Consider the following 16,017-nt stretch of genomic DNA (forward strand, 5'->3'; position numbering starts at 1 on the left):
GTATTTGGGAGGAGATTTGTGCTTGTCTACTCACGCCGCCGTCTTGGCTCCTCCTCCTGTATTGGATTTTATATGTAATGTGTATCTCTTCCAATAATGAGGGAAAATCTGTGTAAAATTTTTACTTTTGAGTACACACAAACTCTTAGCCTGAATGTATTATTTAATATTCTCCATATGATTTTCTTACATTAATTTGGGTTGAATACTTTTATGTATTTCATACCTTAATTTTGAAAATTGTATATGTCTAGTTTTTTATTGCTGTTTAGCTACAAAAATTATTTTGATCTTTGCCAATAATCTAGTAGTATGTATCTTTTGTAGGTAGCCCAGGTATATTCATACTGAAATGACTTACGAATATGTTGGAGTTCTAGAATTGTTCTCACTTCGATATTAGCTTGTAGTGATGTTTTGAGCTTTATAGTATCCAGTGAAACATGATGTATATGTAAGTAGTTAAGTGGACACATGCCACTTTGTCTAATACCAACCCAGAGATGCGTTTACTGTCTGAACCGGTATGGTATCTGGGCAGGTCACCATATAGGTCAGTTAATTATCCATCTTTTCTGGGCTGCCTTTCAAATGAAGTATCTATGAAGTGGTGCTGGTACCTGCATTCCTTACAGGTAGAGGTAAGATGTGGATTTCTTTGAGTCAGTTTAGGTGTCTCATTGGAGGAGATAGTGATGAGTTACAGTGTTCTTGACTATATAGGAAGGTGACATACATGAAGGTCAGGACCAGTTGATCTACCTTTTGATCAGGTTCTGTAAGCAGGTATCTTCTAGGCAGTTTACCTTTGTGGAATTGATAGTGTGAGACAGAATTAATGAAGGTCTTGAGTAACAGGATAGTATGACATTTCCTAGGAAATCACTTTAGAGAAAAGTTTTTTTTAATTTCAGAGAAGTGACATGCTTATGTCTGAGTTTAAATGAAATTTTATGATTAGAAATTTTAAGTATTAGAAGAAAGATAACATTTTTTCCTTTGTCCTTGATTTTAACACATGTTCCTTATCAGTTGTGATGTTCACAAACCTAGAATTTTAAGCTTCTGAACACAGCCCGTAAACTCAGAAAATGCTTTGTTTTACATAACTATAGTTTGGTTTAAACTGAGGTCTTGACTTGAGTAGAAGGCTAATTTAGCAGAAGATTGAATGTGTTCACTCTCTGAAGCATTTGTAACTTAGTTATGTTTTCATCCTCAATTCCCCACTGTTCATTGAGTTTTTGCAAATAAAATGTTTGTATATTCAGTCCCATGTTATTTTTTATACGTTAGTTGTACATTCACTCATTGCAGTTAGTAAAAATAATTGCAAAAGGAAGTGAGGAAATAGTGTATTTTAGTCTTTTAACGACTTTCCAAGAGTATCATACCATTCATATTTGGGGGGGAGTTGAAAAGATGAATATTGAGTATTTGCTTTATATACTTGGCACTGTAGTAGTTAGTTCACAAGTATTATCTCTAATTGTTAGAATAACACTGGGTGGTAAGTATATTGATCTCCATTTTACAGATGAGGAAACTGAGGCCTAGAGAGATTTAATTATTTGCTCCAAATTATTCAGTTAGTAAAATGGTGGTGCTACAATTTGAATTTAGCCTGCTGGCTTCCAAAACTATGGTCAATTCTGGGCAAAGCTTATATTTTAAATAAGGATAACATTTTTTTTCAGTCTGCACGAATAGGAAAATTACTTTAAAAAACTATTCTTTTAAAAAATGTGTGTTGCCATCTCTAATACAGGTGGAAGCCATAGTAATATGAATGCTACTGTCATTCCCTAGGTTCAACAAATTTCTGTTAGGCAGTCATGAAGAGCACTGTCAGTACCTTTTAAAAAGGTGAACAAAAATATTTTGCCCCACTTTCTTGTTTTTAAGATGCTCCAAGTCATAGAAATGGGAAAAGCAAATGGTCATTCCTGTTCAGTTTGACAGACCTGAAATCAATCAAGCAAAACAAAGAGGGTATGGGCTGGTCGTATTTGGTATTCTGTCTAAAGGATGACGTCGTTCTCCCTGCTCTGCACTTTCATCAAGGAGATAGCAAACTACTGATTGACTCTCTTGAAAAATATGTGGTATTGTGTGAGTAAGTATCAAGTTATTTTTTACTTATTGAAATTGGATTGTTGTATTGGTCCCAAGGCAAACTATTTTTACTTGTCATTGGACGTCAGTGACCTAAATGTAGGTGGAGGGCACAAATAGTTTTTTTTCTGGGATATTGACCGCTTTGGGTGAGTGAATGAATGAATAAAATTCTGCCGTTTGAGTTGTTTGAATCTGCAACTTAATCACCTTACTACTGTTACAAAGAAAAGAGTGATCTAAAATTTTTAATATACATTTAAGTGAATGATTTATGGATTGTATGTTTATCTAATTTACCTTTTATTATGTAGTTTCTGCTAAACATAGTTTTATTTGAAATGCTGCAAATTTAAGTCAGGCAAGTCTAAGCCTGACTTAAAGCCTTACTTAGAAGGCTTAAGTAAGAAGACTTAGTAAACCTTACTTAAGCCTGACATAGAGCCTTTTATAAGTTTATAAAATTACAAGTGTGAAAGACAGGTTTCTCACTTTCTCAGAATCTTATGTCTTTAGTTATTCACCTATGTGCATTTGTACACACATACTCTTTCTCACTTTCACTCTTAAAAACTATATTTTGGGTATCTATTACATTCTGAGCATTGTGCCAGTTGCTTTGATATTTAGTAGTGAACAAAACAGGCATGCTCATAGATATCTGAGAGTCTGTGGTCTTGTGAAGGATGCTGACCAGGAAATGACAATAAAATGCAAAAACTAAGATGGAAGAAGTACAAGGTGCTTTGGAAACTTGTACTTCCAAACATACAGGAAAAGAGGAAGGGTACCTCGTTCAGACTGCGGAAAGTAGGAGCCAAGGAAGACTTTTTGGAGGAAGTAACATCCAAGTTGAGGCCAGACAAATGAGTGAACAATAGCATGAATGGGAAGGAAGGACAGTTAGAGAAAGGGATGTTTTAGATGGCAGGAAGAATGCAAGCCATGATGTGGTCACAGAGCAGAGGTTCAGATCACAGGTCTCCTCAGTTGGGGGAAGGGAGGGCACCAAATCTAAAGATGAGGCCCAAGAACTAAGTAAGGGCCAGTGGCATGAAGTAGGAGAATGAGATGAAATTAGGAGTATTGAATAAATATTTCGGGTTAGATTTTGTGACTGATGTGGAGGTGAGAATGGGAGAAGTTGAGATTTTTAGCTTAGGCAACTGTAGGGATGATTGTTAATTTCTTTATTATGTCTTTAATTCATCACGGAGTAACGTTATGCCTCATTGGTTATAAAAAGCTAAGAGTGATCCAAAAGTTGGAAGATGCTGTCTGTGTTTTCTGAAATGAAATTCTCTGCCCTGGTTGACCACCCTGGCTGGCACTAAGCATGCACATCAGTACCAGTAACCATAAGAGATTCAGGCCTGGTTGGTAGTATGTGCATCTTGAATGTTGAAGTGGGAAGCTGTGAATAGGCTACATAATAGGTTAGGTAGATTTCAGGAGGGGTAATGTCATGATTGGGGCAGAAGATTTGACTATTAAATAGCAGATGTTAAAGACTTGGGGGTTTTAGCAGCATAGCAAACTCAGTATCGTTGTGACGTAACTGTTACAAAAGAGCTCATTCGATTTGAAACTTTCTTGATTACAGCATAGTATGTAGGATGGAATGATCCCTCTCTACCCTTTACTGGTATAATCATACTTTAGAGAACTAGGCTTAGTTTTAAGCACTGTATTTTAAATGTGTTAGACTAACTTGTGTTACAGGGAAGACATGACAGTGTAATGAGAGGGATCACAATGGTGTCATGAAAAACATTAGAAGGATATGGGGATTTAACTTGAAGAAGAGTTTGGGTGCGTCATTAAATAAAATCCAAACTTCTCACTATGGTCTTTGAGGAACTACCTTATCTCAGGTCTATTTATGTCTTGAACTTTAGTCTCATGCCATTCTTTTCTATATTCTAGCCACATGGTTTTCTTTTAGTTTCTGAAATGTCCTAAACTCTTTCTTGTTTTGGAATCCTATATATGATTTTTCTTTTGCCTGGAACAGTCTTCTCCCCTGTCTGATCCCTGAGGTCTCAGTTCAGAGGGGCTTTTCTGGATGCCCTCTTTCCATGTAATGTAGGTGCCCACTGCCATTCCTTTTCAGTGTCTCATTCCCTTGTTGGTTTCCTTCATGGCCCTTAACAGAATAAAATAATTTTGTCTTTACTTTTTTCTTAACGTTCTGCTTTAGAATGTTAGCCCATAAAGGCAGGGATTTTGTTTGCATTTTCTTCTAAGTTCGTAGACACAGTGCCTGGCACATAACATTTCAGTAATCTTAGTTGAGTGAATAAAATGGGGTGGTACTTACCAATTCGACAAATAATTTTGAAAGGGTTGTTAAAGAAATACACTGTAGATTTGTATGACTCCAAAGGGAAATTAGAAGGAAGTAGGTTTTAGCTCAAGACGCAGAGAGTTTTCTATCCTGGATGGGTTCAAGGATAGACTCAACAGTAACTTAGGTGCTTATAAAGGTATGTGTGTCTGAATTTGTGTTGGTGGTGTAAGTGAGGTTAATGAGGGCTGTAAGTGAAGCTTTGTTTCCTTTTGTATATTTATAAACAAGTGGGAAGTAAATATAAGAATCAGATGGTGATAAAAGTATTATTGGTGAGGCTTAGATAAGCAGGATCATAATAATTTACCCCAGATTATTTTTGAAATTATGCAGTTATTGTCACTTCTGGACAACAACAGGTCTCCCTCCTGAGGACAGACCACACAATGTGAATGAAAGTAGACTAGAAAGCACCTTCTGTGCGGGCAGGCAAATCCAAGAGGAAGACAAAGCCTGGAAGGGGCTATGCGTGGCATGCACCTTACTCTTTCCTGATCTCAGCAGTCAGATTTGTCCTTGCGAAGGGTTCTTTTTTTTTAGTGGAGGTGCATATTTCCAGTTGGAAACATGAAGCATGGGAATGGTTTTTCTCCCTATAATTTTTTTTCATTCAACAGTTTTTATTTTTTGAAGACCTTCTATTATCTTAAGACACCAGGCTAAATGCTGGAAAGTGAGCAATAATCAATGATCTGGCCCTTGCCTTCATGGAGTTTGTGCTATTGTGGGACAGAGAAACATTGGTTATATAAATAAATGTAAAATTTCAGCTGTAGTAAGTGCTCTGAGTAAGAGGTATATAGCACTATGAGAGCATATAATCAGATACTGTGTAAGGTTTTTGTGTCATTAATAATGGAAGCTCTGAGAAAGAATGGAATTAACTCAAATGAGGATAAAGGGGGACAGGATATGAGTATAAGTAGTTAGTTGCAACCTTAAATGACCTGGTCAAAGAGAACAACCTAGCAGAGGAGACTGACCTCCCTACACTTTGTTCTCTTATCTCTTCTTATTGGGATTTATTATTAAGTTTATGGTAAGCCAGATGTGGCTGTTCTTGGGGGAGAAGATGGCTTTCTGAAGCAAGCCCTTCAAAATCTACACCCCTAATATCAGCGACTTCTGCATTGTGTAGTCTCCTGTGACACTGGGTCCGGTACCCTCTTGCCCTGAGTGATCTGAAATGCATAAGCAGAGTATATTAGTTATTTTCTTTTCAAGGTCCCTCTGTACCCTAGGCTGAAAAGAAGCACCCTACCATCGTAAATTATGCCCAGTGGCATTGTGCAGTACAGTTCGGCAGAGAGTGTATGTTGAGTCTAAATAGTTGAATACAGATACTCCAATGAACAGTCACCAATATAAAAAAAAGTCCCAAATTTGTGTAAGTCGTCTCCCATTATCAGATCATTAGGCAGATATTAAAGGCCCTTGTTCTTTATGTTCATAGTTATCCAGATAAATGGATAACTGAAGTCCAAAGCAATGAAAATTCCCAAATATCCTTATTTTTTTACTCTACAAGGTGTCAACCATGGGAGCCTCATTTCCTGTCCATGGAGTTGTATCCAAAGCAGAATGTTTCCAGAGTCATCTTCCTGTGGTCAGAAATCCATTATAGAGACCAGAAGGAAGAATAGTAGTCCAGGAAATCCATGGTTCCTGCAGCTTTACTGGGATGCCAGCCAGTCTGTACTAGGGTCATCCTTGTCTTCCTCTCAGTTCAAAACAAGTAGACAATTCAAACTTTATTTTTTCTCTGATTAACCTAAATTGAAGAATGTGGTTTGCATCTTCCTACTACTCCCTCTAGTGAATTAAGGGGCTTTTCCATACAAATAAACAGAAATTGCAGATATGCTAGGGATGTGCTAGAAGAGTGAGGAAAAGGCTGGACCTCCTGTATACAGTTCCTTCTTTCAGTCTCACCAGCAGGGTCAGTCATCACAGATGGCCAGCTTCTGGAGGCTTACTATTTCTCATGTTTGCTTATCTACTAGGAAAATCAGATTGTCCTATTCATTGATGTTTGTTATTGTTTTTGACTTACCACCATTTAAAATATGATATTTGCTTGGGTAAAAGAATCAGCTGCAAATACATTATTGATACATTTCTGAGACCAAGTTGGTTGCTAGGATATGAATGAAGGTTATTGGTTTCATTAAAACTATTTTGTATATTGGGCCGTTTTTGTAGTGATAACGTAAATATCCAAGCAGTAAAATAATTCCCCTAAAAAGCCAAATTGATGTATCATTATATAACAGCAACCGTTTTATGAGATTAGGTTCTATACTCATTTATTCATTCTCTTTGAGATAGATATATGTGTATCATGTATGATATATGTACATCATACATATATCAACAGTATAAATGAAAAATAAATTATATATGTTATATATATGTAGCTGTAAATATTCTGTACCATTATAGTTTTTTTTTAACCTTTTTTTATTGATATCCTTTGCAGTGATGTTTTTATTTACTTTTTTAGCTTTCCATATTGGTCGTTCTCAGTAGCAGTGTAAAATAGTTACTGCTTCATCTCAGTGCACAAACATTCTTCAAAACTTACAATTTTTGAATTTATTCTGAGTCTTTGGGAGAGGCTCACTCTGAAGCTTGGGAAGTACTGAATTTTCAGAAGATACACTTTTATAGTAATGATATTAGATTATGGTTTTCTTTAAGTCCATTAGTGGGCTCTAATAGAATTGCTGATGTTAGCATCATTAAAAGTTCTGTCTTAACTGCCACGGTGAGTTTGAAAGTTTTGAATAATACATAAATATATCCATAATATTTCATCTTCCCAGATTAAACCAATGTGGTAACTTAAAAGTGAAACAGTATTCTGGAATGCCAGCCCTCCTTTTGATTAGCTATGCAATTGCCTAGCAATGTTCAACTTGTCCTTTGACTGATGTACTTTTTAAAATGTTACGTTTATTTCCTTAGCAGCAACCAAGTCTTAAATTTCTACGTTTTTCCTCCTAGAATTTCCCTTCATCACACTGCATTGGGTATAAAATATGAAATCCTTCCTTGTTAAGAAAATATCTGTGGTTGGTTGGGCACTCATTTCTTCTTTTCCATTTCCAGTTTAGTGACTACAGTTTTAGATCTGGAGCCATAATAATTATCTGAGTTCAGCTAGGTGAAGGTTGCATGTTTGTTCCCCTTCTGCATGCATAGCCAGTGTTTTGACTTTCATGACCATTTTTTACTTAGATTTTAAAGAAATGATTTGATTTATTGTTAGAAAGAAAATAATAACCACAATGCCAGCAGTACTGTGCTGGGAAAGAAAATGTTCCTATATTAGTTCCTATATGTTCCTATATTTTTCGTTTCCTGATGCTACATTTAAAAGTTGACATATCATTAAAAAAATGCCTTGTGAGAACCTACAGATTTTCATATTTACGCATGATCCCAGAAAGTGTTCAGAAAAATAGTGTTTAATGAAAATGGAACATTTTAAAAGTTACTGTTTTTTTTCCTACTTCAAATGATTCAACTTCATCTCCTTTTAAAAAGCCAGGGTTTTAGTAAGTTCCTATTGTCTCTGAATATGGAGAATTGTTTCTATGTAATAATAACATCCCATTTTGGATTTCATATCTCCCTCCTAGCATTGCTGTTACATCCTGTTATGTTAAAATTGAGAAGAGATAACTGTTATTGAAGTTCTTATCTCAAACATTCATAATAAACTTGAACTAGATAGCAGCAAAATAATACATTTAATTTTTATTTTAAACAAAAATAAAAGAAAAGTGGATTTACTACATTATAAAACAGCTGAATAGAGAAAAGGTAATTCATCTAATTGAAATTAAAAGTCTGGAATGCATTTTACTTATTCTGTAGTTATTAAGAAATGTGGAGGAAAATGTGCTTCGAGAGCTTAGTAACAAGAACTAAAAACATACTGTTACCTGAACTGTACATTATACTTGTTAAATATGTGCATGTGTGTTTATAATTATGGTTAGCATAATTATGATCTTTAACAATCTGTTTTATATTGTATTTTAACATCATCATTTTAATATTACTAAGCTGTGGAATAAAGTTGGAAATTTCTTAAAAATATGACATTTTCCTGTAGTGTACATATATGTACTGATGAGTCCTAAAGTATGTTTTGACTTTAATTTTTGTGATGATAAAGACATATTTTAAGTTTTTTCTACTATAGTTCTAAACAAGAGTTTTGGATACATTACAGTTTAGACCTCTTGATTTTACCTAGAATAAAAATATACTTCCTCCTTTTTGTATTTGTTAATTTAGTATTAAGTGTTTCATTTAGTTTTGGATGGCGTTTACGATAGTTGCTAAGTATTGCTTATATTATATTAATGGAAAACAGTTCTAGAATTAGACTTAAGTTTAAGTGTTTTTCTTTTGTTAAGGAAAAGTATACAGTAATAATTAATCAGGTAGTAATTAAGGCAGTGTGCTAATTTTTTCTACCAATTCCTTCTTTTATTACAGATCTCCCCAAGATAGAAGAATACTTCTTGTGAATTATCAGAATAAGAGTCTTTCACAGTCTTTTGAAAATCTTCTTGATGAACCAGCATATGGTTTAATACAAGTATGTTTTAAAAATCTTATCTTGTGTTAATCTGTTGATCTGACTACATTATTTTATATACCTCCTACCTCTCGCATTCTCAGGGATTATACAGAATTAGGCTAGTGTCTCTCTATGTGTAAACTTTATGGCGCTATTCTCTATAATTTTATAGAAATGACAATTTTCATATTTTGTAAGACTCAGAAACTTCCTTGGTTCTTAGTTACTCTTAAGGCAATTTTTCCCTTTATCATAATATGGAAATTGGGCATCAGTAGATCTGTATTATCATAGCTTTCATTGATAGGTGAAGGTCCCTGGGTAAGCCACTCTGAATTCATTATTGATAAACTTAGACAAAAATCTTGTTTGAATTTTTATTTACCATCTAAGTGGGTTCATTTGGGGTAATGATAATCTAATTTCTCTTAAGGTATTTGAGTATATTCTTGTATTTGGCTGAAAATGTATACTTAACCCAGGCAGAGATCAAGTTATTTTTCTCTCAGATTTCTATGTATGGTAATGAAATGGTTGTTCATTCATTCATTTGTTTACTTATTCAACAATTGTTTGAGTGCTTACTCCATCCCAAGTAATTCTCTTCTTGTTTCTGAAGATAAACAAGATAAAGAGCATACTTTCTAGGAAGGAGCTCAAGAAAGCTAAGCATCGATTAAAATACAAGAGAACAGTTTTACCTATTGTGAAAATAATCATTTTAAAGATAGACCTTTAAGAAGTAACTTTTTGCTCAATTTGGATAACCAGGCAGTTTGGAATTTAGAAGTAACCGTGGCAGTAAGAAGACCTTTTACTATTTACCAGGACAGCACTGTCCAGAAAAAATACTCTTGTGGCATGTTTTAGTAGTCGTATAATTATATTAAAACATCAGCTAATAGTTAAGTGTCATGAACTTTTTAACTTTGTCATCAAATATTTTGTGTTAGATTAGTGTGGTACTGCACACTTCAAAAACTTTTTTTTTGTGAAGGCAGGACTGCTAGACAGAAGAAAGCTGTTGTGGGCCATTCACCAATGGAAAGTAAGCACTGCATATATTTGATATATGCAGATTGAATGAAGCCTGCAAATCATTTGTTTATCTGCTATTTAATCAGTAGTAGTAACTTGCCATTTAATATACTATTTTTACCAAATGAAAAGATTGGTTTAGAAAATTAAAATTTTTCTTCCCAGAAAAAAAAATTTTTAAGATAATCTTAGAGCACTGTTTTAGTTATGATTTCTCCCCTTTTGAAAAAGATGCCTTTTGCCCATCATGGGGTAGTTTTATTCTTTATTGAATTAATAATGCTAATATTATTTTTCTACTGAATAGAAAATTAAAAAGGATCCTTACACAGCAACTATGGTAGGATTTTCCAAAGTCACAAACTACATTTTTGATAGTTTGAGAGGCAGCGATCCATCTGCACATCAACGACCACCTTCAGAAATGGCAGATTTTCTTAGTGATGCTATTCCAGGTTTAAGGATAAATCAACAAGAGGAACCAGGATTTGAAGTCATCACAAGAGTGAGTAGAGATTATCTTAATAAAGCTCTTACATTTTTAACAGGAGAAATGTGTAATGAGTTCTATAGAAATAGAAACTCAATTTTGGTTATATATGCCTCTTTCTCATAATCCTTCTTATGACTTTTTTTAATTATAATTTTTTTAATTAAGGTATTTTTGATATACACTCTTATGAAGGTTTCACGTGAAAAACATTGTGGTACTACCTTCACCCATATTATCGAGTCCCCTCCCATACCCCATACCCCATTTTAGTCACTGTCTATCAGTGTAGCTTTCTTATGACTTTTTGCTAACTAATATATCTAACAGCTATTAATGCTTGTCCTGCCACCAAATCCTTGGTTTGTTTTTCATTGATTACTACTTATACTTTCTGTTCATTAATGTTTGATTGCTTTCCTTACTTTTGATAATAATAAACAGGTTGTGGTTTCATTGAGTGCATAGCGGTGTGTGAGTAGTGAGCTTTGTGTATTGCTTCTAGTTCTGTTCCTAATTTATGTGTTTTCTCAGTAGACAATAGAGGCAGCTAGTCAGGACACTAGCGTCTTTGTTCTAATGTGTATCTTTTTAAGTAAGATGAAATTTTGCCCTGAGTTATGGCAAGTCTATATGTGCTCAACAAGACTTTGGAATTTGCTCCATTTCTAGGTTGTACGTTATAAATACCTAAATTGTAATAATTAAAGGGCTTATCTTGCAAATAGCATTTTTAAATTACCAACATCTGTTAATTCAATAAAAACTGTAGAAAAATGCCAAGGGAACTAATCCATCATGAATCAGTTCGGGGAGCTACAAATTTTAGTTTGAAAGGAAAGCTAGTTTTAGAATATGATTAATAGAATAATACTCTTTTTCATAATAAAGCATATCATTTAGTTTGGAAGGTCTCTTCTGGAATTTACATGTTGAGTGTTCTGGACTTAATGTAATTGAAACCCAAAATAGCAAATATTTTTCTGTTTCTTAATTTATAACCCAGTTATATCTTTGGTAGGAGGGAAAACATGTAGAATTCTGACTACTATATTACATAAACTAAACATTGGAAAATAAGGGCAGGTATTAGAAAGCTAGAACTCATGTCTGAGTAATAGTATTTTAGTTTTAGTTTCTATATACCTTGATTTTATTTCACTGTTAAAGGTGTATTCCTTATTGCTTATCTTCTTCTTTTAGATTGATTTGGGAGAACGACCTGTTGTTCAAAGGAGAGAGCCAGTATCACTAGAAGAATGGACTAAGAACATTGATTCTGAAGGAAGAGTTTTAAATCTAGATAACATGAAGCAAATGATATTTAGAGGGGTAAATACTTTAAGCTGCTGCTATTCAAGTTTTCTTTGCTTTTTCTGTTTTCTTTCTTGTGGAGGAGGAGGGTCAGGGAATGAACTCTTTTTTGATGAATGATGCCTTAAAAAAAAAAGAGTGAGGTGCTTCTGATGTCCTTGAGGATTAGGTGGGGGATACGATTAAGCCTAGGGAAAGATATTCTTCCTTACTTGAAGTAGTTCTCTGGGTTATGTGAAGGGGGTGTGTACGTACCCCAGTGGTAGTTGCCTTGTCCAGTGAGGATTGGGTTTAGAAAGACTAATCAGTTCCACTGTCGACTATATGGTCTACTGTATACAGTACCCTGCATTGTTCAAGCTTTCCAGTAGCTGCTTATATCTTCAGAATCTAGAGGCCAAAAATAAGATAGTATTCACTGAATAGAGCTATTTTGATATATAAAACTATGTCTTAAATATTAATCTTGCTGTGTATTTATATGCAAGTTTTTGTGAACTTAAAAGCATTGCATTCTTTTTTTAATGAATGTATTTATTCTTCAGGGACTTAGTCATGCATTGAGAAAGCAAGCATGGAAATTTCTTCTGGGTTATTTTCCTTGGGACAGTACCAAGGAGGAAAGAACTCAACTACAAAAACAAAAAACGTAAGTAGTGCTCTTTTGTGTGTTCAAAGAAATTCAAATAATTCACCCATAGAAATTGGTATAGTGTTTCTAGATGACAATTTAGAATAGGATATGGGAAAATAATTTTATTTTCATCTTTTAATTTAAAAATTATGAGTACTATAGTTAGTTCAGACCACAAATACTTAAGAAGGAACTCATTGCAGTTTTGTTGGTGAACATTTAGAAAGAGGGTAAAAAGTTCCATGTACACATTTTGTATATTGAAAAATAACTATTAAGATTTGGATTTTATATATATCTCATTGATTCATTTTTACAATTTATTATGAATTATAAAAATGGTTCATAAGTATATGTGCTATTTAGGTTAATTACCTTTATTTTTCTGACACTCTTATAAACTGGTCTTTCATTCTTTTTGGAAGACTGTTTCTATTTTTAAGTAATTTCTCAGAGTAGAAAAGAAAACAGACCTACTTTCGAGGTATATTTCTTATTCCCAGTTCATTACTCTGACCTTTAACTTAAAGCTTGCTCTCAGTCATCTTATGCACATTCATACTCTCAGACAGTCCTTTTTATTTTCAACATATTTGCCAGTCCTTCTACAACATTTATTAGCAAGTTTCTGCAATAAACTGATTGGAAAATGGAGCTGTTTTGTTATGTTAAGAAAAATCTTACAGGTTTGCATTTGTAATTATTCAGAAACTTTAGTAAGGTTAAAGTATTTAATGATTTTTTAGAATAACTTTAGGTATGATATTAAGGATTAATGTAAATTTTCCTTAAAATCACAGTTTAATTATTTTAGTGACTTAAAGTTTATGGTGTGTATAGGTTACTTTTTTCCCTTTGTTTTCACACATTGATCATAACTTGAAGCATTTCACTCTCATTTATAAACTTGTATCTAACTAGCTTTACAAATGCTTTGATACATTGTTTATAGAAAACAGTTAAATTTTTTAAAAATAAAGTGTTCAAATTGTTTTTTTGGTGTAAAATTGTTTTCTGTAGTGATGAATACTTCAGGATGAAACTACAGTGGAAATCTGTCAGTGAGGAACAAGAGAAGAGAAATTCGAGGTTAAGAGATTATAGAAGTCTTATCGGTAATTTCTTAATTTTGGAAACGATTGAGAGGGGTTTACGTTGAAGTCTTAATAAAATTTAAGAAGTGAAGGTACATGCTACAAAGTTGGGGCTCAAAAGAGAAATCAGAATTGGAGAGTATAGTAAATGTGTGTTTAATGTTCTTGATTGTACCTATTCCAGTAGGAATAGGAATTCAGTCAATATATATATATAAGTGCTGATATATTTCATTTTCAGTTCTAAAATGTGAATTTAAAAAGTATTTAACTTTATGTGCTGGTTGAAATAATTTCATCAAAAACACTACTGTCTTTTTATAAAAACAATTTGTGTTTATTATAGAAAAACTAGGAATTATAGATTAGCAAAAAAGGGAAAATAAAAATGAGTTGTTTGTATCATCCAGGGATAATTATGGTAGACTTTAGTTCACACTCCTTCAGACCTTCTCTAAGTATGCAAACATTTCAATTTTAAATAAATGACACCAGATAGTACATTTTTGCCAGTATTTGAGAATTGAATAACTATTCGCTGGGAATAAATACTCTCTAAGAAAGAGATGCTTGATAGAATTTCACTAAAAAATTGGTTCCCAAATAGTGAGTACTGGGTTGTCTGGCTCTTAAGAAAAGGCAGGTTGTTATAAGTTGTTGAAATAACACATAATTACTGCTGTACCTGTCTACCTGAGAAGTTTCATTCATAATCTCCTTTGTTAACTATAAGAAAATATAAACATCAAGAGCATAAATGACTAGTCCCAGGTTATATGGTTAGTAAGGGTAGTACCCAGCTATAATGCTCTTGAAATCATTTTCTCCCCTAGCTTCTATATAATTTTAGGATAGCTTTGGATAGTAGTGGCACTTATTTTTTAATTTTTTTATTAAGGTATCATTGATAAATACTCTTACAAAGGTTTCACATAAAAAACATTGTGGTTACTGCATTCACCCATATTATCAAGTCCCCCCCATACTCCATTGATGTCACTGTCCATTAGTGTAGTAAGATGTCACAGAGTCAGTTAGTGGCACTTATTTTTAAAATTCTTATGTTGTATTTGGATTTATTTATAGCTTCAAGAATAAAGATTTTTGTATTTGTTACATTTTAAATCCTTAGAATTCTTAATTTTTTTAAATTAAGGCATCATTGATATACAATCTTAAGAAGGTTTCACATGAGCAACATTGTGGTTACGACATTCACCATATTATCAAGTCTCCCCCCAACACCCCATTGCAGTCTTTGTCCATCAATGTATTAAGATGCTGTAGAGTCACTACTTGTCTTCTCCGTGCTATAGTGCCTTCCCTGTGACCTCCCCTTCCCCCACATTATGTGTGCTAATCATAATGGATAGGGGGTTGTTTTTACCATTATGGTCATTACCACCATCCCATTGAAGAAAAACATCTTGGAGTTACAGCCAGAGAGCCTAATACAACAGACTGAATGGTAGGTTTTGTAGATGTGAAGACAGATGCTGAGATATTTTTGGCAATAGTACTTTTGATTGATAAAGAACTTTATTTTTCTGAAAAGTAAATTACCAGAATAAACTGCTCCTTCCTCTGGTGAAGGCAAAAGATTGGGCATTTTGAGGCATGGGGTTATCTGAAGTTTCCAACAGAAGCTGCCTGCTTCTTTCAGTTTCAGTAGGGAAAATGATAATGGACTTTTTTTTCCTTCTTAGACATAAAATATTTGAACTGGAAGGAATCTTAGAGATCAACTCGTCCAATATTTCAAACCTTTTCTTTCCACCAGCCATATCCTCATTCCTTTTCATCAAGCAAAAGTGATGAGGGCTCTTATCTTCTCTATCTTTCTTGTGACCTAGTCTCACTCTTTCTAGGAGATTGGAGGAAAAATATAGATGTTTAAATCCTTGTAATATAATTTGAGTTGAGACATATTTCAGTCCAATTATTAAAAATTCAGATAATAAAATTGAAGCCCCTTTAAAGTTCATAAATTGTTTTTAGTCATGTATGTAGTTAGTTCCATTACCCCAGACTCATTCATAATCAGATTTAATTCTTAATTAAGTGGTTTTTCAATTAAGTGACTCACTCCACTCTATCCACATTGGTCTCCTTGCTCTTCTTCAAACATGTGGAGGTCCTGAGGCAGAAACAAGTCGAGCATCTCACTGCTCTCTGCTCCACTCTAAAGAGTGGGATTCCTAGCCTTCTTATGTGCCACTCTTTTATTCCTAGGTGACATCATGTATCAGCAGTATATATAATGAGTTGGTTTTAAAGCATTTTTTTTCTATAATACTTTTTCCAGAAAGTATTTTGTAGAAAAGATTACCAAAAGCTTTGTTTTTTTGTGGTTTTTGTTTTCTGGTATAAATTCACTTCATTAAA

At 33.7% G+C, this 16,017-nt stretch overlaps 1 protein-coding gene across 4 annotated transcripts in view; it reads left to right on the forward strand.

The window, feature by feature from the left end:
* The window catches only part of TBC1D15 (TBC1 domain family member 15), a 110,232-nt gene that overhangs the window by 62,459 nt on the left and 31,756 nt on the right, over positions 1-16,017 (forward strand). For 3 of the 4 annotated variants that reach the window (XM_036930809.2, XM_057486881.1, XM_036930810.2), the window contains exons 5-11: positions 1,906-2,116; positions 8,978-9,080; positions 10,060-10,110; positions 10,408-10,605; positions 11,794-11,922; positions 12,450-12,553; positions 13,559-13,653. In XM_036930809.2, the coding sequence (XP_036786704.2) occupies positions 1,906-2,116; positions 8,978-9,080; positions 10,060-10,110; positions 10,408-10,605; positions 11,794-11,922; positions 12,450-12,553; positions 13,559-13,653 (891 nt within the window). The remainder of the gene's footprint in view (positions 1-1,905; positions 2,117-8,977; positions 9,081-10,059; positions 10,111-10,407; positions 10,606-11,793; positions 11,923-12,449; positions 12,554-13,558; positions 13,654-16,017) is intronic. The other variant, XM_057486882.1, reaches the window with a different exon arrangement.

This window comes from Manis pentadactyla, chromosome 10 (genome assembly GCF_030020395.1).
Source record: "Manis pentadactyla isolate mManPen7 chromosome 10, mManPen7.hap1, whole genome shotgun sequence".
Taxonomy (NCBI): Eukaryota; Metazoa; Chordata; class Mammalia; order Pholidota; family Manidae; genus Manis; species Manis pentadactyla.